Genomic DNA, 23332 nt, shown 5'->3' on the forward strand with positions numbered 1-23332 from the left:
ACTAATCCCTCCCCACCCCATTCCCTACCATCTATTCCCTACCCCCTATTCCCTACCCCACATTCACTACCCCCATCTCCTACCTCCTATCTCCTACAGGGCGGCACAGTGGTGTAGTCATTAGCACTGTCACCTCACAGAAAGCCCAGCGGTTGACGGGGACCTTTCTGTGTGGAGTTTGCATGTTCTCCCCTGTGTCTGCATGGGTTTCCTCTAGGTGCTCCAGTTTCCCCCACAATCCAAAGACATGCGGTTAGGTTAACATGGGGCAACCATGGCCTGAGGTTGGGCTGAAGTGGCCTTGAGCAAGGGCACCTAACCCACAACTGCTCCCTGGGTGCTGTAGCATAGCTGTTCACTGCTTTGGGTATGTGTGTGTCCTAATTACTCACTTATGTGTGCATGTGTGTGTTCACTGTTTCAGATGGGTTAAATGCAGAGGCTTAATTTCACTATGTGCTTAAGTCTGTGCTTAAGTGTACGTGTGACAAATAAAGGCTTCTTGGCTTCTACCCCCTATTCCCTACCTGTCAGAAATGCTGAGCTGAGGTGAAGTGAGGACCCAAGAGCAGACTCAAAACAGGCAGTGTACAGAAAAGAACTTCTTTAATGAAGTTGAGAGCAGAGGTACAATAGGGCTCAGGCAAAAATCAGTGGTCAAAGAACTGGCCAAGAGGTCAAAACACAGAAGAGCAGGCTGGCACGGTCAGGGACAAAAACAGGACAGAAAAATCTTCACAAAAACTGAAGAAAACAGGGACAAGGGAAACCCAGGCAGAGGAAGCAAAACAACAACAAAAACCCACAATCCAGAAGGACAGGCAGGTAAACAGGGGAAAAAACTTGACAGAAAACTAGACAAAAAAAAACATGGAACAATACAGGCAGGGGGAATCGAGAAATCACAATACCAAAGGGTTGTAGTGAGGTGAGGAAAGTCTTCAAGGGACAGTGTGGTAACTGGAGTCACTCCAGACAGCTCTTAAGAAGGCCCTGGCTGATGGGAGAGGAGTGGTAGCAGGTGTGGGAGTGCCGCTTCAGGGAAAATGGCCTACAGCAGGGCAGGACTGAATTCCTGTCCCAGATCCGGCCTGGAGCCAGCATGGAAGTCCCACAAATTCAGGCATGGATGGACTGGATCAGACTGTGACACTACCCCAATTTCATACCCCTCTTCCCTGCCCCCTATTCCCTAGCCCCTATTCTCTATCCCCTACTTCCTACCTCCTATTCCCCACTCCTTATTCCCTACCCCCATTCCCTACTCCCTGTTCCTTACTAACTATCGTCTACTCTACACTGTAATGGTTAAAGCATTTCTATTGTAATCATCAGAATATTCAAGATTGATGTCGTTTGTGTGACCTCTGTCTAACCTGAGTGTTTTCCTCGCCCGTGTCATTAGCGACAGCGTGAACTGAACACAAACTGCCCGTGGTCACTGTGGTGGTGATGAGTGGAGCAGAGTTCCCACTGGTCAGAACACCGCCCATCTGAGGAAAAGTGGGTGGGGTTTATGGAGATAGGAATCAGAATAAAATAGAACTTTAGTAAAAAAAAGAGTAAGAAAAGGAGATGAAAAGAAATGGAAGGAAATACACAGGTGAATGTGTTGGGAAAATATCCCTTCTTCATTTCAGAGGTTGCTTATCTGCCACTGTCACTCACCCAGCCATTACTAACTCCACCCACTGTGTCTGTTTCCTTGGTAACAAGCACCAGGTAGGTGTCGATACCTTTCTCCATCAGGTACTCGCAGCGTTCTCCTCCGTTCCCTGGCTCCAGCTCGAACTCTCCATGCAGACACTCCATTGTTGCCTGGGAGATGTGTACACGCCTACACACACACACGTGTTTAAGTACTTGTCTCTGCATTAGACTGAAGGACTTTGAGGTGAATAAACTGACCCCGGGATTCCACCAGACTCCATCTTGTTAGCGACAGTGACATCAGTGGACCAGACATCAAACTGCCAACGTTTCTGTCCTAAAACTCCACCCAGAACTGTCCCTGTGTGCACACCCACACGCATGTCCACCTCCGTCCGTGTCTTCTCACGCACGTACCTGAGCACAGGTGAGCACAGGCGAATACGTCAGCTCTAATCTAATCTAATAATCTAATCTCTTACATGTACCTGAGTACATGTGAATCAATCAGCATTAACTCTAATCTAATCAATTTCAATTTATTTTTATTGAATCTGATCAACTCTAATGTTCTCAGGCATGTATCTGAACACAGGTGACTCAAGCCTAATAATCAAATCTCATCTAATTTCTTTTGATCTAATCCAGTCTAAACTTCCCATGCACATGCCGGAACACAAGTGAATCATTAAACATTTTTAATCCAATGTAATCTAATCAACTCCAATCTAATCTAGCCAATCTAAACTAATCCAGTCTAGTATTCTCATGTCTGGGAGCAGGTGAATTTAATCTAATCTAACATAATTTAATCTAATGCAATTGAATCTAATTGTATCATGTACACAGTCTAATCTAATTTAATCTTCCAATTCAGCATAATGTACTGTATATTAGCCTAATTTAATCTAATCCACTTTAATCTGTCTGAATCTAATTTAATCTAATCTTGTATAATTTAATCTAATATAATATTCTCATGCACTTCCGTAACAAACAGAGGTGAATCTGCCTGCATTAACCTAATCTAACCTATTCTTTGCTAATCTATTTCTAATCTAATCTGATATAAACTAATCTCACAAACATACATGAACATGAGTATTTTCTGTCTCCAAATACATCATAATGGAATGTAATCTAATCAAATCTAATCACAGTGTGTGTGTGTGTGTGTATACACTTACGAGATGGCCTTCACCATAGCGAGGCCCATCATGATAGAACAGGCTGCATGATCTTCACGGTAATCCGGTAATCCACAGATACAGTAATAACAGTCACCCAGGATCTTAATGCGCAACTGGTGGTGTTGCTGCTCACACACACACACACACACACACACACACACACACACAGAGAATATACATTAATTTTGCGTTCCAATAAAAATGAATATCAGTTAGTTCACTGCAGCAGTGTGTGTGTGTGTTTTACAGCAGCTAGTTTGTCGAAGCTGGCAAAGAGTTCGTTAAGCAGCTTGACGAGTTCTTGAGCGCTGCAGGCCGATGACAACTGAGTAAAACCAACAATATCAGCAAAGAGGATACTGAGAGAGAGAGAGAAATTTCAGATTAGCTCAAATGTCTGTTCCTGTGTGTACGTGTGTGTGTGTGTGTGTGTGTGTGTTACCTGACGTTCTCATGGCGGTACATGTACATTGTGTTGAATTGTTGAGCCTCTGATTTCTGATGAGCTTCATTCTTCATTCCCTGCAGCATCTCATCCGCAATGTGTTTTGGCAAAATGGACAACAACAGCTCCTCCTACACACACACACACACACACACACACACACACACACACACACACACACACACACACACACGAACATTTCCCTCAGGTGTTCCTGTAAGTTAGTGAGAAAAGCCTCCTATATCTAAAATACCTGTGAAGTCATGACTCTGAGGCTGAGCCACTAAAGGCCGATTTATACGTCTGTATTCACGTGTGTTTTTGTTTTTGATTCGAGACGCAGAGAGGAGGATCATGGGTAAATGACGTTAGAGTGTGGTGCTGTCCATGGGGTGAGCTCTGATTGGCTGGGACATGTGTCTGATTGTATGAAAGTAAACTAAAGTGACCATAACCTCTACAGTAGATGAGCTACTGGTGCAGAGTCTCACTGAGCAGCCCGCTGTGTTTCAGGGAGCTGGAACTCACGAAACTCTCCAGGGTTTACTGAGGAAAAGGCTTTGTTGTTTTTGAAAACAAAACTTCCTGTAGATTTTAGTGAATTAAATCCAGTCTAAAGAATACACTAACCAGTAACATAAACACAATAACACTAACCAGTACCATTAACACGAACCATTATCACTAACCAATAACCACTAACACTATCACACTAACCATTATCACTAACACTAACACACTAACCATTACCACTGACCACTAACACTAACCAATAACCAGTAACACTAACACACTAACACTAGCCATTAGCACCAACACACTAGCCATTAACATGAACGATTACCACTAACCACTAACATTAACCAATTAACACTAACACTAACCAATAACCACTAACACCAACACTAACCATTACCACTAACCAATAACAATTAATGCAATAACACACTAACACTAACACACTAACCATTATCACTAACCACTGACAATAACCACTAACCCTAACCGCTAACACTAACCATTCCCACTAAGCATTACCACTAACCACTAGCACTAACCATTACCACTAACAGTAACCAATAACTACTAACACACTACCACTAACCATTACCACTAACCACTTACATTAACCACTAACTACTATCACTAAACACTGACCATGACCAATAACCACTAACCACTAATCATTACCAATAACCACTAACACTAACCACTAACATTAACAACTAACACTAACAATTACCACAAACCAGTAACCACTACCACTAACCACTAACACCAACCACTAACATTAACCACTACCCATTACCACTAAAACTAACACTAACCACTAACACTAATCACTAACCACTAACTCAAACCATTAACACTAACCATGATGACTAACCATTAACACTAACCATTATCACTAACACTAACCATGGCCACTAACTATTACCAATAATGATTACCACAAACCATTACCCCTACCACTAACCATTACCACTAACCACTAACCATTACCACTAACCATTACCGCTACCACTAACCATTACCACTAACCATTACCACTAACCATGACCACTAACACTAACCATTACCAATAACACTAACCATTAACACCAACCATTATCACTAACCATTACCACTAACGCTAACCACTAACCATTACCACTACCACTAACCACTACCACTAACCATTAACACTAACCATTATCACTAACCATTATTACTAACACTAACCAATAACACTAACCATTACCAATAACCATTACCACTATCACTAACCATTATCACTAACCATTACCATTAACACTAACCATTATCACTAATGGTAACCACTAACACTAACCATTACCAATAACCATGACCACTAACCACTATCACTAACCATTATCACTAACCATTATTACTAACGCTAACCAATAACACTAACCATTACCAATAACCATGACCACTAACACTAACGCTAACCAATAACACTAACCATTATCAATAACCATTATCACTAACCATTATCACTAACGGTAACCACTAACACTAACCATTACCAATAACCATGACCACTAACACTAACTACTAACACTAACCATTATCACTAACCATTATCACTAACACTAACCAGTAACACTAACCATTACCAATAACCATTAACACTAACCATGATCACTAACACTAACGATTACCACTAACCATTACCACTATCCACTAACACTATCCACTAATAGTAACCATTATCACTAACCACTAACCATTACCACTAACCATTATCACTAACACTAACCATGGCCACTAACCATTAACACTCACCACTAACCATGGCCACTAACCATTACCACTAACCATTATCACTAACACTAACCATGGCCACTAACCATTACCACTAATCATTATCACTAACACTAACCATTGTCACTAACCATTAACACTAACCACTAACCATGACCACTAACCATTAACACTAACACTAACTGTTAACACAAACCATTACCACTAACCATTAACACTAACACAAACCATTACCACTAACCATTAACACTAACACAAACCATTACCACTAACCATTAACACTAACACAACCCATTACCACTAACCATTAACACTAACACAACCCATGACCACTAACCATTAACACTAAAATGAAGTATTTTTGGAATTTCACCTCAAATTTGTGAAAAGTGAGAGTAACAACATGACTAATGAGACGTGTGTGTGTGAGTGAGAGAGAGAGAGAGACAGATTTGGGATTGCATGAACACAGCACAGTTGTCTCTTGAGCGTCGTTGCCATGGCAATGTGAAACGGTTCGTTGCGCTCTGATTGGTCACTGAGTCTCTGGCGGCACTCTGGGAGTCTGACGCAGAGGAAAAGTGAATCGGCAAAGTTGAGGGAGGAGAAACGGAGATATTCTCTCTCTCTCTCTCTCTCTCTCTCTCTCTCACACACACACACACACACACGCACTCCATAGGGACAGTGTCTGGTGGTGTGTGTGTGTTGTAATGGGATCATCAAGAAACAAATGAGGACACAGTTGGTGAACACATCACCGTAATGAGCTCTGTGTGTGTGTGTGTGTGTGCGTGTATAAATAGGAATAATGAAATGAAGTGTAATTATTAATCTTTTTTACTATTAGTTTATTGTTCATTAATTTCTATTTCATTTTGAAACTTTCCAGAGTTTTCGTTTGTTTCATTTTCTTTTTATATTCTTTCACTCACATCAATCAATCAATCAATCAATCAATCAATCAATCAATCAATCAATCAATAAACAAAATGAATTAAACTTAAATGAGTCCTTTATGAACAAATACTTATAGTAATGGGGTTAATAGGGTAGGGTAATGTGTGTGTGAGTGTGTGTGTGTGTGTGTGTGTGTGTGTGTGTGTGTGAACCTGTTGTTGGCTCTGTTCCTCCAGTGTGTGTGTGTGTGTGTGTGTGTGTGTGTGTGTGAACCTGTTGTTGGTTCTGTTCCTCCAATGTGTGTGTGAGTGTTTGTACGAGTGTGTGTGTACGTGTGTATGTGTGTGTGTGTGCATGTGTGTGTGTGTGTGAGAGTGTGAACCTGTTGTTGGCTCTGTTCCTCCAATGTGTGTGTGAGTGTGTGTGTGTGTGTGAACCTGTTGTTGGCTCTGTTCCTCCAGTGTGAGTCGAACCTCCAGCGACTGTTTGGCTTCCAGAAACGCTGTGCGGTATTTACGATCAGCCATGAAATACGACATCACACCCACAACCACAGCACCCAGGTACAGCATCACGTTTGCCACCAGCTACACACACACACACACACACACACACACACACACACACACACAAGTGTTAAAACCACACAAATATCTTTTTGTTTCTCTGGTATCAGCTCATTCAGAGGGTCCCGATTTAAAAAACGTGTGTTGCGGTGGATGTGAAGTTTTCTGTGTGTGTGTGTGTGTGTGTGTGTGTGTGTGATTTCTGGAAGGAGTCTCCAGTGTCAGTGCTATATAACAGTCAGAGGTGAAGCTGGAACATCTTCAGGACGTGAGTCTAAAGGGAGTCTGGTGAGGGAACGACTGTTTATCGCTGCTATAACATCAGTGAGAACAGAAAATAACTCGTTCCACAGACAATAAATGTAACTATAAACGGATAAAAATCATGAGATGTTGTTCTTTAATGAATAAAAACACAGTACACTGCTGTGTCTGAGAGGAATAAAGCACTCGGGGACGTGCTGTCAGAGGAAACAGGAAATACCATTTCATGAGATTATTTTCCTATAGCAGCACATCCCGTTGAGCTTTGCGTGTGTGTGTGTGTGTGTGTGTGTGTGTGTGTACCTGCCGGACCAGTACGGTGCTCTGTAGGCCCTCCTGCCACCTCAGTGTGATGACCGCGGCGAGCAGGGCTGTGTGTGCGCTGCATGTGATAGCTGCCAGTATGAGGATGTGTGTGAGCGGCAGCGGCATGGTGAGGAACAGCGAGAAGGTGAAGAAGGTCTGCCACCCGACCGCATCGCTCGCCTCGTTAAACCCAGTGAAGTTAAATCCCACGTAAAAGAGCACGTGCAGAGTGATGAGGATCCACAGAATGAATGGCACGGCGTGGCGCATCACAGCGTCCGGCAGCACATGGAACCGGCAGAACACGTACAGCACCACATCTGCTCCGAGCCCCGCCCCTGCCGCCGCCACCATCGCTATCTTATCCCCTGAGTACACGACAGCACACATCACAATCACGTAGCAGTTAAAAAGCACTGCGAAGACTACAAGGACAAGCAGCGTTTCCTGCCTCTGGCGCCGGAAGTACGTCTGGTACACCCTTTCGAGGGACGCCGGCGAGAAGGACAGCCGCAGAAAACGTGGAACGCACAGGAACCCGTCTGAGCCAGATGTCATCACATCATGAGCTTTCGCAGAAGTCCTGCTGTCCTCTGGAACGGTCACAGAGCTCTCGTTTACATTATGGAGCGACATTGTGTGCAAAACCAATCGGTCCTTTCTTCAGAACAAAGAGGTCCAGATGATCACAGACCAAGCTCCGGTTTCTGAAACATCGTCCGTCAATCGATGAGGCTGAATCGAGAACCTGTGAGAACCGGACACTACGGTGTCATTATGGCGCTCTGGGAAATCGGGTCATTGTGTATCAGTCTGATGTTCTCCATCATTCTCTTGATAGAACTGGAAAGAAGATCACAAAACAACAACAACGTTTAAAGATTCAACACAGTAAAACCTCTCGACTATCCAAAGAACCACAAAGAACCCTGTCAGGTCCTTCATCCCATATGATTTGTGTCTTCACTGTTGCACTGGAGCCTCCAGATTAGCCTTGTTCTCTGAATCTGCACTTTAGAACTCAAAAGCTCTTCTAAAACCATAACGAGTATACACATCCAGCATACACTTTATTATTACCTGCTGTTTGCTGCCGTTCTCTAATCAGCCGATCCCTCGATGCGTCAAATCACACAGATACAAATCAAGAACTTCAGTTAACGTTCACAATGTTCGAACATCAGAACGGGAAAAATTGTGATCTCGCAGTGAAGTGTGACTTTCTTTCTTTCTTTCGCTGTGGCATGGGTGTTGGTTTGAGCCAGATGGAGCGTGAAGGTTTGAGTATTTCAGAAACTGCTGGGGTTTCAACACACAACAGTCTCTTGAGTTTACACAGACAGAATGGTGTGAAAAACAAAAAACACCCTGCGAGCGAGCGAGCGAGCGACAGTTCTGTGGATGGAAAAAACAAACGCCTTGTTGATAAGAGAGGGAAATGGACAGATTTGAGGTGGCTCACGCTGCCAGGAAGGAACTCATAGTAGCTCATACGGTATAATCACTCTTTACAACCGTGGTGAGCCGAAAAGCATCTCAGCACGCGACAGAAAAACAGAAGAACTCACCGGGTTCAACCTCTGCAGCCAAGAACAGGGATCTCAGACTCAACAACACGTTCGTATTAAAGTGGCCGGGGAGTGTATGATCGTTAGTGAGAGTATTATTGATATATTTCAGTGATAAATTCCACTCTGATGAGCTACAGTCATCTTTTAAAAGTCTAATCTGATATAAAATTAGCAGTAAGTATAAACACACACACACAGAGTTAAACACTCACCTCTGCTCTGAAGTATAACTCCAAATGAATCATCTTCTCCTCTTAATTCTGTATTTATCTCATTGAACAGGTTTCTACATTTATATATCGATCTCCGAGCCTGGGAGCGTCCTCTGCTCGTTGTTGTGAGATAAATGAGTCTCTCCGTCTCTCTCTCACCTTCATGTCATGTGAGACAGTGTTGCTAAACTAAACGGCAGGTTGCTAGTGTGTGTGTTCTCTCAGGAGAACGAGGAACATCTCAGGGAACGGGCTTGACCACACACACACTCATTACGCGGTGTGCACAAGCCATCATGTTCTACTCTATTATCCGTGATGTATTCGTTCATAAATGAATTATTGTAGTGAACGAAGTGAATCAGTTCAGAAGCACCAGCACGTTAAACACCGAGACGTTACGAGCCGAGACTCGATTTACTCGATTCCTTCCCTGTGAAGAGATTATAAACATCACGGCTCACTTTTACTCTGAGACGATAAAATGATTCACTGTCGCTTGAGTGAGTTCAAATCTAATTCATGATTCTTTGGAATAAATGAAGCTCTTGTGGATCACGGTGTTTATGATGATGTCTCAGAAATGGTGGCCAAAAGCGAGGATTGATTTGCATCATGTAGAAAGACTTTTAACATCCAGCCACAGTGAAAGCGTGACTCACAGGGCTTGGTGTTGTTGTTGAGACAAAAATATTACACTTCGCCATTTATTTATTGAGGAAAATGATCCTCTGTGAGTGGCAAAAGTATGTGAACCTCTAGGATTAGCAGTTAATCTGAAGGTGAAATTAGAGTCAGGTGTTTTCAATCAATGGGATGACAATCAGGTGTGAGTGGGCACCCTGTTTTATCTTCACAACACGTGTTTGTGGAAGCGTATCATGGCACGAACAAAGGAGGTTTCTGAGGACCTCAGAAAAAGCGTTGTTGATGCTCATCAGGCTGGAAAAGGTTACAAAACCACCTCTAAAGAGTTTGGACTCCACCAATCCACAGTCAGACAGATTGTGTACAAATGGAGGAAATTCAAGACCATTGTTACCCTCCCCAGGAGTGGTCGACCAACAAAGATCACTCCAAGAGCAAGGCGTGTAATAGTTGGCGAGGTCACAAAGGACCCCAGGGTAACTTCTCAGCAGCTGAAGGCCTCTCTTACATTGGCTAATGTTAATGTTCATGAGTCCACCATCAGGAGAACACTGAACAACAATGGTGTGCATGGCAGGGTTGAAAGTAGAAAGCCACTGCTCTCCAAAAAGAACATTGCTGCTTGTCTGCAGTTTGCTAAAGATCACGTGGACAAGCCAGAAGGCTATTGGAAAAATGTTTTGTGGACGGATGAGACCAAAATATAACTTTTTGGTTTAAAAGAGAAGCGTTATGTTTGGAGAAAGGAAAACACTGCATTCCAGCATAAGAACCTTATCCCATCTGTGAAACATGGTGGTGGTAGTATCATGGTTTGGGCCTGTTTTGCTGCATCTGGGCCAGGACGGCTTGCCATCATTGATGGAACAATGAATTATGAATTAACTCTAAAGGAAAATGTCAGGACATCTGTCCATGAACTGAATCTCAAGAGAAGGTGGGTCATGCAGCAAGACAACGACCCTAAGCGCACAAGTCGTTCTACCAAAGAATGGTTAAAGAAGAATAAAGTGAATGTTTTGGAATGGCCAAGTCAAAGTCCTGACCTTAATCCAATGGAAATGTTGTGGAAGGACCTGAAGCGAGCAGTTCATGTGAGGAAACCCACCAACATCCCAGAGTTGAAGCTGTTCTGTACGGAGGAACGGGCTAAAATTCCTCCAAGCCGGTGTGCAGGACTGATCAACAGTTACCGCAAACGTTTAGTTGCAGTTATTGCTGCACAAGGGGGTCACACCAGATACTGAAAGCAAAGGTTCACATACTTTTGCCACTCACAGATATGTAATATCGGATCATTTTCCTCAATAAATAAATGACTGAGTATAATATTTTTGTCTCATTTGTTTAACTGGGTTCTCTTTATCTACTTTTAGGACTTGTGTGAAAATCTGATGATGTTTCCGGTCATATTTATGCAGAAATATAGAAGGGTTCACAAACTTTCAAGCACCACTGTAATTTAATAAAAGTTTTGTGTAAATATTTTCATGAAAACTCATACTCATGCATGTCTATGTTCATAAACCAGTCATAAATAACAGAGCACATTCACGGCACCACTGATTGACATTTAGTCACGCCCACAAAACTCCATAGACAAGAAAATGGCGTCTAAACAGTGAAGGAGCGCCCACTGAGCTGTGGTGTGGGCCAAAACTTCCAGTAACGCAGCTCAGCCACTGCAGCACGTCGGCTACAGGAGACACGCTAACGCTGCGGTCAGGGTGCCATGGAGGTGCTGTTTTGCAAGATGTAATGATGTAGTTTCCCATCTCAGGATGGTTGATGTGTGAAGTGGAAAAAAAACCCAACATTCATTACTGTGAATGAGTGGGCGTGTCCAAAATTCTGACTGGTATTATATTTCTGTGTGTAGTGGTAAACATGGCGTAGTGGTTAGCACTATCGTCACACACAGAGCAGCTTCACTCTGCCTCCACATGGGGGTGCTACAGACTATCTATCTATCTATCTATCTATCTATCTATCTATCTATCTATCTATCTATCTATCTATCTATCTATCTATCTATCTATCCACAGTGTATAATGTAGTGAATAATGAACACTCTGTGTGAGTTTGTGTGTATAATTTATTTTTTATTGAAAGACTTCCTTCATTGAGGATTACAGTTTATTAAACCACACGCTGACCTCATCAGCACACAAGAGACACTTTTACAGCGTTTTATTGAAAAAGACTTGAGAGAGAGAGACATGTGACAGAAAATCAATGTGATCTGGACACAAGTAAACATTCAGTACGTCATTTGAAAATTAAAAAAAAGAATAAAAGTAATAAAAAAAATTTTGCCATAAAATTCATCCCATACATGGCACATTTTTTAATATTTAATTTGTTTGTTTGTTTAAGAGCAGAAATCACCTTATAATTCAGTGTTTCTACATCATTATTACTTTAATGAGCATCAGTTATCATGGCTGTGTCCCAAATAACAACCTCCTCCATTCGTCAGTGCACTAAATCGCTGTGTCCGAAATCACTCACTCATTCACTACTCCCTACTCACTATCTAGGGAATTCCATCTAGAGGATTATACAGTGAGCTCATTGGTAAAATGTAAAAACCCTTTCGGACACTACTCCACCGCGCCGTTATTTACGCCATTACTGTCGCACAATTAAAAGGTTTTCAAAATAACAAATCCATATTATACTGAGCGTGTTTCCCACATTAATCAATACAGAGCACTTTGGGTCTGCTGCATCTTTCAGTTCTTTTAAATCAAGGCTGAATCCTTTCTTTCTTTCTTTCTTCTTCGCCGCTGCCTTTTATTAAATGACATTTGAGACTTTTGATTAATTCCTCGCTCTGCACTGGAACCTTTATTCTATTTTAGCTTATTTTCTGTTAATTGTACTCGAATGCCTGTTTATAACATGTTTCTTCCACCGTCCGTTCACCCCAACACACTTTTTTTTCTTTCAGTGTGACTGTGTAAGTAGTGAGTGATTTCGGACACACGGTGTCTTTTACAGAGCCGTTTGGGACTCGACCATAAATACACAGTAAGGGGACACGGTCTGGATCCCTATTCCCTATATAAGTGCACTACATCCAGTATGAAATAACATGCTAATAAGTCATAAGGAATTCAGACTTTAAGATTTAAGTGCACTACAAAGTATACTGTATATAACTCCCTTTATTCTCTCCACATTCACTGGATATCAGCAATCGCGCGCTCTGATTGGCTACTCGGCTACTAGGATATCAGCTTATATACCATGAGTAGAGAAAAACAAAATGGCGGCGCGCCATATATCATGACAGATATATCACTTTGCTATCAAGCATTTAAACGAAACAGAAATAGCTAAAACAATATTTTTCCCCCAATAGCTCCTGATCCATACTCCAGCCCAGTCGGTGGCAGTAATGCACCTTTAACTTGGCTTACCAACCACCAAAAAAAACCTAAAGAAGAAAAACAAAATGGTGGAGCGTGCTATTGAATCAACCGAGGACAAAATAAAACCAAAACCAAAAAAACCCTGCAACAAATTATGGAATGAAAGTATTTGATGGTAGAACGTATCTCTTTTATTTTTCAAGAATTATTATTATCGCATTTTTCAAAAATCGCACCTGTCATTTCGCCGGTTTGTTTACATTCTAAGCGGACGTTTCGTATCAAGTTCTTATTTATCGAATTTGCAAAAAATAAAAATGCTCCGTTTCTCAAAATCCAGTGAATGTGGAGAGAATAAAACAGTTATTCCACTCAATCTCGTCGTATAGCGCTATCGGCTCATTTACGACTCGATTTTGTGGAATAACTGTTAAATGTAGTGCCCCATATGTCCACTGCTAGGGCTGGATCACAAACCACTCCCTACTCCCTATATAAGTGCACTGCATAGGATGTGAAATGATACTTCAGCTAATTAGGGATTTTGACTTTCATGACCACACATTACACATTTAAGTTTAGCGCCGCTCTGCTGGTCAATGTGTTAATAGCTAACTTTTAAAATATCTAGTGCACTATTAGCATCCTTTGTAGTACACTGTACTTTCACGACGCATGTCCATTGTTCATCTCATGATTAATAAAATCAATTAAACAATTAAAAGTTAATTGAAGAGAAATTGTTTGGTCAGGCTGCATCCCAAATGGCTCACAGTTTTAATTCCAACCTTATAAGAAGTTTATCCCCCTATAGGGTATAAATAAACTTCTGTCATGTATCCAATCAGGAGACATTTGGGATGCAGCTTATAGTAAGTGAATGAATAGGAGTATAGCGCCGCCCTGCTGGTCAGAGTGCATTACACAGGGTACATTCTCAACACAATATAACAACGTACACAAGGCCAAAGGTCATCAGTGTGTGTGTGTGTGTGTGTGTGTGTGTGTGTGTGTGGGTCAAAGTGGGTAGTGTGGCGTGTTGATGTGCTGGTGGAAGGGTGTGTGTGTGTGTGAGTGTGTGTGTGATCCGTACAGTAGGTCAGCGGGCGTGGCACTCAGGCCGGGACACAGCGGCTCATGGTTACTCAGCACCGTGGACAGATACTTCACTTCCTCTGTCAGTCTCTTCACTTCTTTTCTCAGAGCAGCGTTCTCCTTCTCCAGATTCTCACTCTCCTACACACACACACAGAGCTTGTCATGTTCCTGAGAAACCAAGAAGTGTAAACTCCTCTGTCCTGAAGATGTAAGGAAACGTAAAGTTCCAGCTTCGCCTCTGACTGTTACAAAGCGCTGAAACTGGAGACTCCTTCCAGAAATGTTATATCTCCTCAATAATTATCAACCATTATACACACACATCCCTGTGAATGAGTTATTACTATAGAAATGATAACGAGTGTAAAATTATATTTTTGGAAGCTTATCATTTTTCATCTTCTATGTAGTGCACTGTACATATATCCCATACCAAGCCAAAGTAAGTGCTCACTACTTAGTGGACTGCATCTTAGCATAGCATTTAATAGTTGAGCATGATAATCTCTAACATAAACAGAAAGATTATTTAAAATTTGGGACCTAGTGCAATTGTTGGGAATGTAATTTGAGCATTGCTAGCATGAAGAGATCGAGGGCTAGTCAATGGCACATGAGTGCAAGTGTGACATTTTACGGTAAGATGTTGTAGGTGACTTGTTCTACTTTGAGGTGTGAAAAACACACTGGGCAGAAAGGGCAATAAAAAAGCCAGCAGCGTTCCCACTATCGTGCGGCGTAGCCTTCCAGTTAGCGTTAGCGTTAGCCTTCTGATGCTTGGGGTTTACCCTCTGTGAGTGACGCAAGTCAATCATCACTCATCCATGTTTTACGAGAAATGACAACCGCCTCGTCGCCCCTGCGACCTACACTGACACGCTGAGGTGTACTACAGGAAACGTGTCATTGGGAGGGAAATTACAGCTTCCTGTTTATCACGCATAGTCTGTGAAGAGAAACCACAAGTGTGTGCACTCACACATACGGCCTTCATTTACATTTGACATACACACATATGCTGGAGCAGGCGTATATGATACGGTTTTTAAATACAGAACTGCAGTAGTTTTACACTTTAGCATCTAACCTCCCGAGGGAACATTAACGCGCAAAATGTGGCGTTAGTCTTAAAACCAGATCAGCAACAGCAGATAATATGGCATTTTTCACAATGTGACTCTCTGACAAGCCAAGTTATCAGATGAGAAATTCTACATGTTGACATCCGTTAGCAGAAACACAGTTCTCGCTAATCTGATTAGCCCATTTGCGTGGTACTAGCCTCTTGTTCAGAGGAAACCCAAATCTGATGCTTGCTGTTGTGGTTGAGGACACGCTGGTAGATTACTGAGAAGTGACCGATGGGGAATTTAAGCCTCCTGTAATGTGTACTTCTGAGCAATGAAGCATTAAAGCTACAGGGCAAACATTTACATTTACTGTAATTTACTGCCACAGACAGTTTTAGCTAAAACAATTTGGAATTGAGTCATTCAGAGATAAGAATCCAACTAGCTAGCAAAATCCTCCTGAAGTAACTTTACCTAGCTAGCAAAAGGCTCCACTTGTAACTTTGACTAACTAGCATAAATCACCTGAGGTAACTTTAACTATCAAGTGAAAACCTTCTGAGGTAAACTAGCTAGCAGAAACCTACAGTGATTAACTAGGTAGCAGAAATATCCTGAGGTAAATTTATCAAGCAAAAACATTGCGAGGTAATTTACACTAGCTGGCATATGAGCTTCCAGCGGCGCCTTTGTATGCCTTCGACTCGGCCATTTTGAACTGCGTCCTTCGTAATTCAGCTGTTCAGCTGCAATGAAGGACGATTAGCCACTCCAAACTCAAACTCAATGCATGTGTTTCTAGCATAAACATCTTGAGATACGGTAAATGTGTCTAGCAAAAACATTGTGACCTAAGTTAGAAATGCAGGTGGGAAATGCTAACATCCATTAGCAGAAACATAGTTTTCGCTAATCTGATTAGCCCATGTACACGGTACTAGCTTCCTGCTAGCCCCCCATTCAGAAGAAATCCGAATCTGCTGCTCGCTGTTGTAGTTGAGGACACACTGGTAGATTACTGTGAAGCCACCAACAGGGAAGTTAAGCCTCCTGTAACGTGTACTTGTGAGCAATGAAGCGTCACATTAGCCTTAAATCCACAGGGCTAACGTTTACATTTACTGTAATTTACTATTGCAGACAGTTTTATCTAAAACACAACCATGAGTTGGCCTAGTGGTTAGCGTGTCCACCTCTATCAGGAGATCACGAGTTCTACTCGCGGTTGGGTCAAAGACCATCATAAAAATGGTACCTTCTGGCAAGGCACGCTGCAAAACTGATGTGAGTGGGGAGTCAAACTCTCGTGGTTACCAGAGGACTAGCCCCCCACTGTAACCTGTAATAGGTGAGAGGCCGAGGGCTACAGAAATGGAGATCTGCGCTGCCTAATGCACCATACGGTGTGGGAAGGACTTTAGACTTTATCTAAAACAGTTGAGTTGTTGAGAGATAAGAACCCAACTAGCTAGAAAATCTTCCTGAGGTAACTTTACTTAGCTAGCAAAAAGCTCCACTTGTAACTTTAACTAACTAGCATAAATCGCCTGAGGTAACTTTAACTATTGATTACAGGGAACTTGAACAAGCAAGAACTAGCTAGCATAAATATCCTGGGGTAAATTTATCTCGCAAAAACCCTCATGAGGTAAGATTAACTTGCTAGCAGAAACATCCTGAGGTAAAATTATCTAACAAAAAATGTTGTGAGGTAAGTTAGAAATGCAGATGAGAAATGCTATGTGTTGGTTAGCAGAAACACAGTTCTCGCTAATCTGATTAGCCCTTGTGCATAGTACTAGCCTCCCGCTAGCTTCTTGTTCAGAGGAAATCTGAATGTCATGCTCACTGTTGTATTTGAGGACACGCTGGTAGATTACTGTGAAGTGACCAACAGCGAAATTAAGTCTCCCATAATGTTTAGTTCTGAGCAATGAAGTGTCACATTAGCCTTAAAGCTACAAGGCTAACGTTTACTGTAATTTGCAGACAGATTTATCTAAAACAATTTTGAGTTGAGTTGTTGAGAGATAAGAACCCAACCAGCTAGAAAAACCTCCTGAGGTAACTTTACCTAGCTAGGAAAAAGCTCCACTTGTAATTTTATCTAACTAGCATACACTACCGTTCAAAAGTTTGGGGTCACTTTGAAATGTCGTTATTTTTGAAAGAAAAGCACTGTTCTTTTCACTTTAAACTAATCAGAAATCCACTCTATACATTGCTAATGTGCTAAATGACTATTCTAGCTGCAAATGTCTGGTTTTTGGTGCAATATCTCCATAGGTGTATAGAGGCCCATTTCCAGCAACTCTCACTCCAGTGTTCTAATGGTACAATGTGTTTGCTCATTGCCTCAGAAGGCTAATGGATGATTAGAAAACCCTTGTACAATCATGTTAGCACAGCTGAAAACAGTTTAGCTCTTTAGAGAAGCTATAAAACTGACCTTCCTTTCAGCAGATTGAGTTACATTTGTGGGGTCGATTAAATGCTCAAAATGGCCAGAAAAATGTCTTTCTATTCATTTTACAACTTATGGTGGTCAGTAAAAGTGTGACTTTTCATGGAAAACACAAAATTGCCTGTCTGGGTGACCCCAAACTTTTGAACGGTAGTGTAAATCGAAGTGAAAACGCCAACAGGTAACTTTAACTATCAAGCAAAAAACTTCTGAGGTGAATTAAACTAGCTAGCCAAAACGTCCAGAGATAAATTTATCTACCAAAAAAGCCGTTGTGAGGTACTGTAAGTGTAACTAGCTTGCAGAAACTTACTGAGGAGCAATTCCAGCGTTATGGACGTGACACTTGAACTCAAAATGGCAACAAATGACCCAGTGCATGTTTTATTGTCTCCCAGTATTTAAACAGGTGTTGCATATTTTAAGCCTATACCATACTGGAGAAGTGATAGAACAAGAACAATTCCCATAGTACATCTAGGGCATGCCAGAAAACGCCAATAAAAGATGCGTTATGGATGTGACAGAAAAAGTATCACTTTTCTTGGGTGACTGTAGATTTTTATCAAACTGTAATGTCGAAATGGAGATATCCATTTGATAGAGGGGTCCAAGGTGAATATTAAAAAATCTTTGTTTAAAATATTTTGTATTTCATGCAGAGTTTCAGAAGGAAAAGTCAGCGTTATGGATGTGACGAAATTCCGTTATGGATGTGACGCGTCTGAAATAGACATGGCATACACTGTAAAAAATGTCCGTAGAATTAACAGTGAATTTATGTAAAATTATAACATAAAAAACAATGAAGCAGTGTCCAAATACCAAATACCACTGTTAATTTAACAGTAAGAATATGTTGAATTGATCATATTTTTTTGTAGAATTTACAAATTGTAGTTTAAACACAGACAAACTGTAATACTAAAACAGAATGTGATAGTTAAAATTACATTTTAAAAACTGGCCACCGTCGTGGCTCAGTCGACTAAGGCGCCATACCATGAACCCAGGGACCCGGGTTCGAGTCCGACCCAAGGTCATTTCCCGATCTAACTATCATTTCCTGTCTCTACACTGTCCTATCCAATAAAGGTGAAAAAAGCCCCCCCAAAAAATATCTGTCTAATAGATCATTGCTTGTAACCATTTTGAATTATTGTACAATGAATATCCGTAAAATTAACAGTTATGTATTGATTATTGTACATTGAATACCTGTAAATTTGTACATGGAATCCCAGTGAAATGTACAAGTTATTCTGTAATGTTGTTTACATTTCACTGTATTTTTAACAGGATTATTCTGGCAACCACAGCTGCCAGTGTTTTTCCGTAAAAACAACGGATTTTTTTTTTTTTTTACAGTGTATGTTTAGAAAATCAGCAATTTAACCACCATAACCCTTTGAAAAACTCTCTAAATATCAGCTAAAACTATCAAAGTTCTTAAATAATATTTAGGATGGCTATTGTTTTGCTGTTTTGTGGATTTTAGCATACATTTCTGTGGCTTGTGGCAATAATATACAGTAGAATTGCACATGATCAAAGTTGATTTTAGCTTGGGTTTTATATTATAAGAAAGAAAGACTGGCATATTAAGGCGAAGGGAACAATTCTTGTGACAAATTGGTTCAACTTTTTCACATCTGTAAAATACAGGCCTACAGTAGGTGATATCTCTGGGAGTTGGTTTTGATGTTGCTTTATTTTTGCATGGTGAGGTTGACATTTACATGAGGGTTAGGGTTACTGGGTAAATTTAAACATTTACTGAGGTAAATTTAACTGGCTACCAAAATCTTGTGGTATAAATTTAGTTAATTAGCGAAAACCTCCTGAGGTAAATTTAGCCAGATTATTTATATGCTTCCATTATTTGTTAGCCAAAGTAACGACAGCAGGGTGTGTGAGAGGCAGTGGTCTGCTTCACAATGAAAAGACATGAGCAATAACACTCCTACACACACACACACTGAAACTCGTGTCAGCCTCAGACACTCCACACTAAGATGTACATGGAATATAACAGTTGTTTATATCTACACTAACACTCTTTTTGCCTCAAACTTTTGTTCCAAAGTAAACATCTGCATGACCCGCGAGTGTTTTTAAGAGCACGACCGGGTGGGGCAGGGTGGTATAAGGTGGGGCAGGGTGCTATAAGGTGGGGCAGGGTGTGTCAGGATGTGGCAGAGGGGCTCGTTTGAGTAAGGCGGGGCAGGGTGGAGGGGATGAGCTTTTATTCCTCTTATAGGAAATTTATCAACACCTTCTAACCAATCGGAATCCAGAATAGCATAAAAACACGTTAAGATTTTATAACAGTGGTGTTTTTACCTCAGAGATGGTGAGAGAGTAATGATAAAGACCGTGACTAACAGAGCTGAGAGGGTTTTTTTTTTGTTTTGTTTCTGAAGTGGAGAAAAATATTCAGAGTTGCTGAAATGTCGAGTTCTGTAACCAGACACGATCGTGTGGTTTGTCACGCGATGTTTCTCGCCCACGATATCTAATTAATGCCAGAAACGGAGGCAAAAACATGAGCGAGTGTGAAATTCGACAGAAGCCATGACGCATCGCCACATGCTCAGCACAGAGCCGTGTAAATATACAAACTGGACAGGAGCATTAGCCTCGCTAACCTCGTTAGCTTCACATGCATGAGCATCGATCTGATACACAACATGTCCGTTCTCATTAATCGTCCGTTCAGGTTTTGTTCTGTTCCCAGACGTGTGTGTGTATGTACAGGTCCTCACCAGATGCAGACTGTCTGCTTTTTGCGTTTGTCTCATCCTGCTCTTTTGTGCTGCGATGCGATTCTTCTCCCTCCTCATCACTTTCCTCATGTCGTCTGTTGATCCCTGGAGTAAGGTCAAAGGGCAAGCATGTATTAGGCTAATCTGGACATTTTGAACATGCTCAACATGAATGGTGTTTTTTTTGAAGCAAAAGATCCTCAGAGAACCCTTGTTGAAGTGCAGGACATGCTGTGAACTAGCATGCTAACAAAAAAAAGTTACCACAGAACATTACAGCTAGTTTATTAAAATGACCACAGGATGTTGTTACTAGCTAAAGATACCGCAGTGTAAAAGCGCCGTTAGCGTAAAAGTGTGTGTGTGTGTGCTATATCTGCTAAACACACAACATCAGAACAACAAGAATGTGCTAAAGAGAACCGACTGATGTATGATTTTATAACGTTCAAACGCAGATAAAAAATGAGCCACTTAGCAGGCTAATCTTAGCACACCGATACATTCTGAGCTGCTAGCTTTCTTGCAAACCTGTTCTATATTCTAATCATGTGTACAAAAAGATATCTTTGTCAAAAGTAATCTGTCAGTAATCAACGTTAGCCGGCTAACTCAGGGATAAGACGATGCATTTGTTTAAGAAAGCTTTATTAACTGTTAGCGTTACTGTTAGCACTGCTAGCGGAGGTGAGATGTCAGGAAAGAGTTTCTGTTTGCACAGTGATGAATGAGTTGAGTGTGAGAGAGAGAGAGTAGTGATGAATGAAAGCTAGGTTAACATGGTTAGCAATATTAGCATTGTTAGCGGTTTGTGTGTTTGTGCGTTTTTCAGTGTGTTGTCCATAACGGCACTTTCACTATCACTAACCACCATCCTGCTGTCTGTCTCTCTCAACTGTCTATCTCCTAACACCTTTCTCTCTCTCTCTCTCGCTTCACTTTTCTGTCTGTCCATCTTTTTGTCTGTCTCCTCACATCTGTCTTGATACACCTTCTCCGGTTTTCTATCTGTCCCTGCATCTTTCTTGCTTCTCTTCATATTTTGCACAAAACAGCAAAAGCAAAGCAAAAGCTGTCGCTGGTTTTATTACAAAGTACACAAGTTAGAAGGTCGAAGGTTGCATCCTGTCTTAGCGTGTGTGTGTGTGTGTGTGAGACAGATAGAGGTATGTGGAAGAGGTTCAGCAGTAAGGTGCTGTCCCTTTAGAGTAATGGAATGAGTGAACAAACTCACGTGGAGCGATGGAAAGATAAAAAAAAAAGTTGAAAAGTTTGGAAGACGAAGATGTGCAAAAGAGAGAACATAAAAAGTGCACGCAGGCATGCATGCACCTGAAACGAGAGAAAAAAACAAAACAGAGAGAACGAGAGGGATGACAGATGGAGAGATGATGATGATGATGATGAAGTTTGTTTCGTACCTGTTTGTGTCCTGGTGATGGAGATTTGGTGTAGCTGGTATCATTACTGTCTGAACCCTGAGCCATACCACTCTCTTCTTCTCTTTAGTCCTGCGCTCTCTCTCTCTCTCTCGCGCTCTCTCTCTCTCTCTGTCGCTTTCTTGCTCTCTTCTTTGCTCTCTCTGTCTCTCTCCACCAGCGAGAGCGTGTGTGCAGAGAAGTGTGTTGACTCGACCACAGTTCAATGCTTAATGCGCAACAACAGTTTCTCCTCCCCTCTCTCTCTCTCTCTCTCTCTCTCTCTGTCTATCTGTCTATCTCTCGCTCTTTCTCGACTTCGTGGTGTGTGTGATGTGGTCTAAGTTAAAAATTCTTTCACTCCTGGAAGTCATGTGACGCCTGGAAACTTTGTATTATAAAAAGACAACAAAACCCCAGAAATAGTCCAGATGAAGAAAACAGAGTAAATGAAAACAAAAGACTATTTTCATGTTAGTTAGAAACACAATTATTCAAATGTTTTTTTTTTTCAAATTACTGCCAGTTCACACTGCTGATTTGAATTTCCAGTCATCATATTCTGGAGTTTTCTCTCCAATGAACTGAACTACAATAATAATAATAATAATAATAATAATACAACCCCGATTCCAAAAAAGTTGGGACAAAGTACAAATTGTAAATAAAAACGGAATGCAATAATTTACAAATCTCAAAAACTGATATTGTATTCACAATAGAACATAGACAACATATCAAATGTCGAAGTGAAATTTCATGACAGCAACACATCTCAAAAAAGTTGGGACAGGGGCAATAAGAGGCCGAAAAAGTTAAAGGTACAAAAAAGGAACAGCTGGAGGACCAAATTGCAACTCATTAGGTCAATTGGCAATAGGTCATTAACATGACTGGGTATAAAAAGAGCATCTTGGAGTGGCAGCGGCTCTCAGAAGTAAAGATGGGAAGAGGATCACCAATCCCCCTAATTCTGCGCCGACAAATAGTGGAGCAATATCAGAAAGGAGTTCGACAGTGTAAAATTGCAAAGAGTTTGAACATATCATCATCTACAGTGCATAATATCATCAAAAGATTCAGAGAATCTGGAAGAATCTCTGTGCGTAAGGGTCAAGGC

The 23332-nt window shown here is 41.3% G+C and overlaps 2 protein-coding genes across 3 annotated transcripts in view; both read right to left on the reverse strand.

Moving 5' to 3' along the window:
* The window catches only part of LOC132876847 (adenylate cyclase type 3-like), a 33179-nt gene extending 12303 nt beyond the window's left edge, over positions 1–20876 (reverse strand). For both annotated transcript variants that reach the window (XM_060913547.1, XM_060913546.1), the window contains exons 1-9: positions 20795–20876; positions 7587–8432; positions 6891–7040; positions 3283–3416; positions 3088–3199; positions 2838–2965; positions 1909–2067; positions 1669–1837; positions 1377–1493 (exon numbers count right to left, since the gene is read on the reverse strand). In XM_060913547.1, the coding sequence (XP_060769530.1) occupies positions 1377–1493; positions 1669–1837; positions 1909–2067; positions 2838–2965; positions 3088–3199; positions 3283–3416; positions 6891–7040; positions 7587–8225 (1608 nt within the window). In that variant the 5' untranslated portion in view covers positions 8226–8432; positions 20795–20876. The remainder of the gene's footprint in view (positions 1–1376; positions 1494–1668; positions 1838–1908; positions 2068–2837; positions 2966–3087; positions 3200–3282; positions 3417–6890; positions 7041–7586; positions 8433–20794) is intronic.
* On the reverse strand, positions 12102–22451 carry batf (basic leucine zipper transcription factor, ATF-like). The gene is made up of 3 exons (XM_060913548.1): positions 22216–22451; positions 20795–20899; positions 12102–14633 (listed from the first exon to the last, which is right to left on the reverse strand). Exons 1-3 carry the CDS (start codon positions 22279–22281, stop codon positions 14415–14417), a joined length of 390 nt encoding a protein of 129 aa, XP_060769531.1. The 5' UTR covers positions 22282–22451; the 3' UTR covers positions 12102–14414.
* Between the last annotated feature and the right edge of the window lie 881 nt (positions 22452–23332).

Source organism: Neoarius graeffei, chromosome 2 (assembly GCF_027579695.1).
Source record: "Neoarius graeffei isolate fNeoGra1 chromosome 2, fNeoGra1.pri, whole genome shotgun sequence".
Classification (NCBI taxonomy): domain Eukaryota; kingdom Metazoa; phylum Chordata; class Actinopteri; order Siluriformes; family Ariidae; genus Neoarius; species Neoarius graeffei.

Bases quoted from the DNA above. Each gene is read 5' to 3' on its own strand.
- batf (XM_060913548.1), bottom strand. From the start codon at position 22,281: ATGGCTCAGGGTTCAGACAGTAATGATACCAGCTACACCAAATCTCCA. The intron at 20,900-22,215 runs GTACGAAACAAA...ACCTTACTCCAG, and splicing joins CATCACCAGGACACAAACAG to GGATCAACAGACGACATGAG. The intron at 14,634-20,794 runs GTGAGGACCTGT...GTGTGTGTGTAG, and splicing joins AAGCAGACAGTCTGCATCTG to GAGAGTGAGAATCTGGAGAA.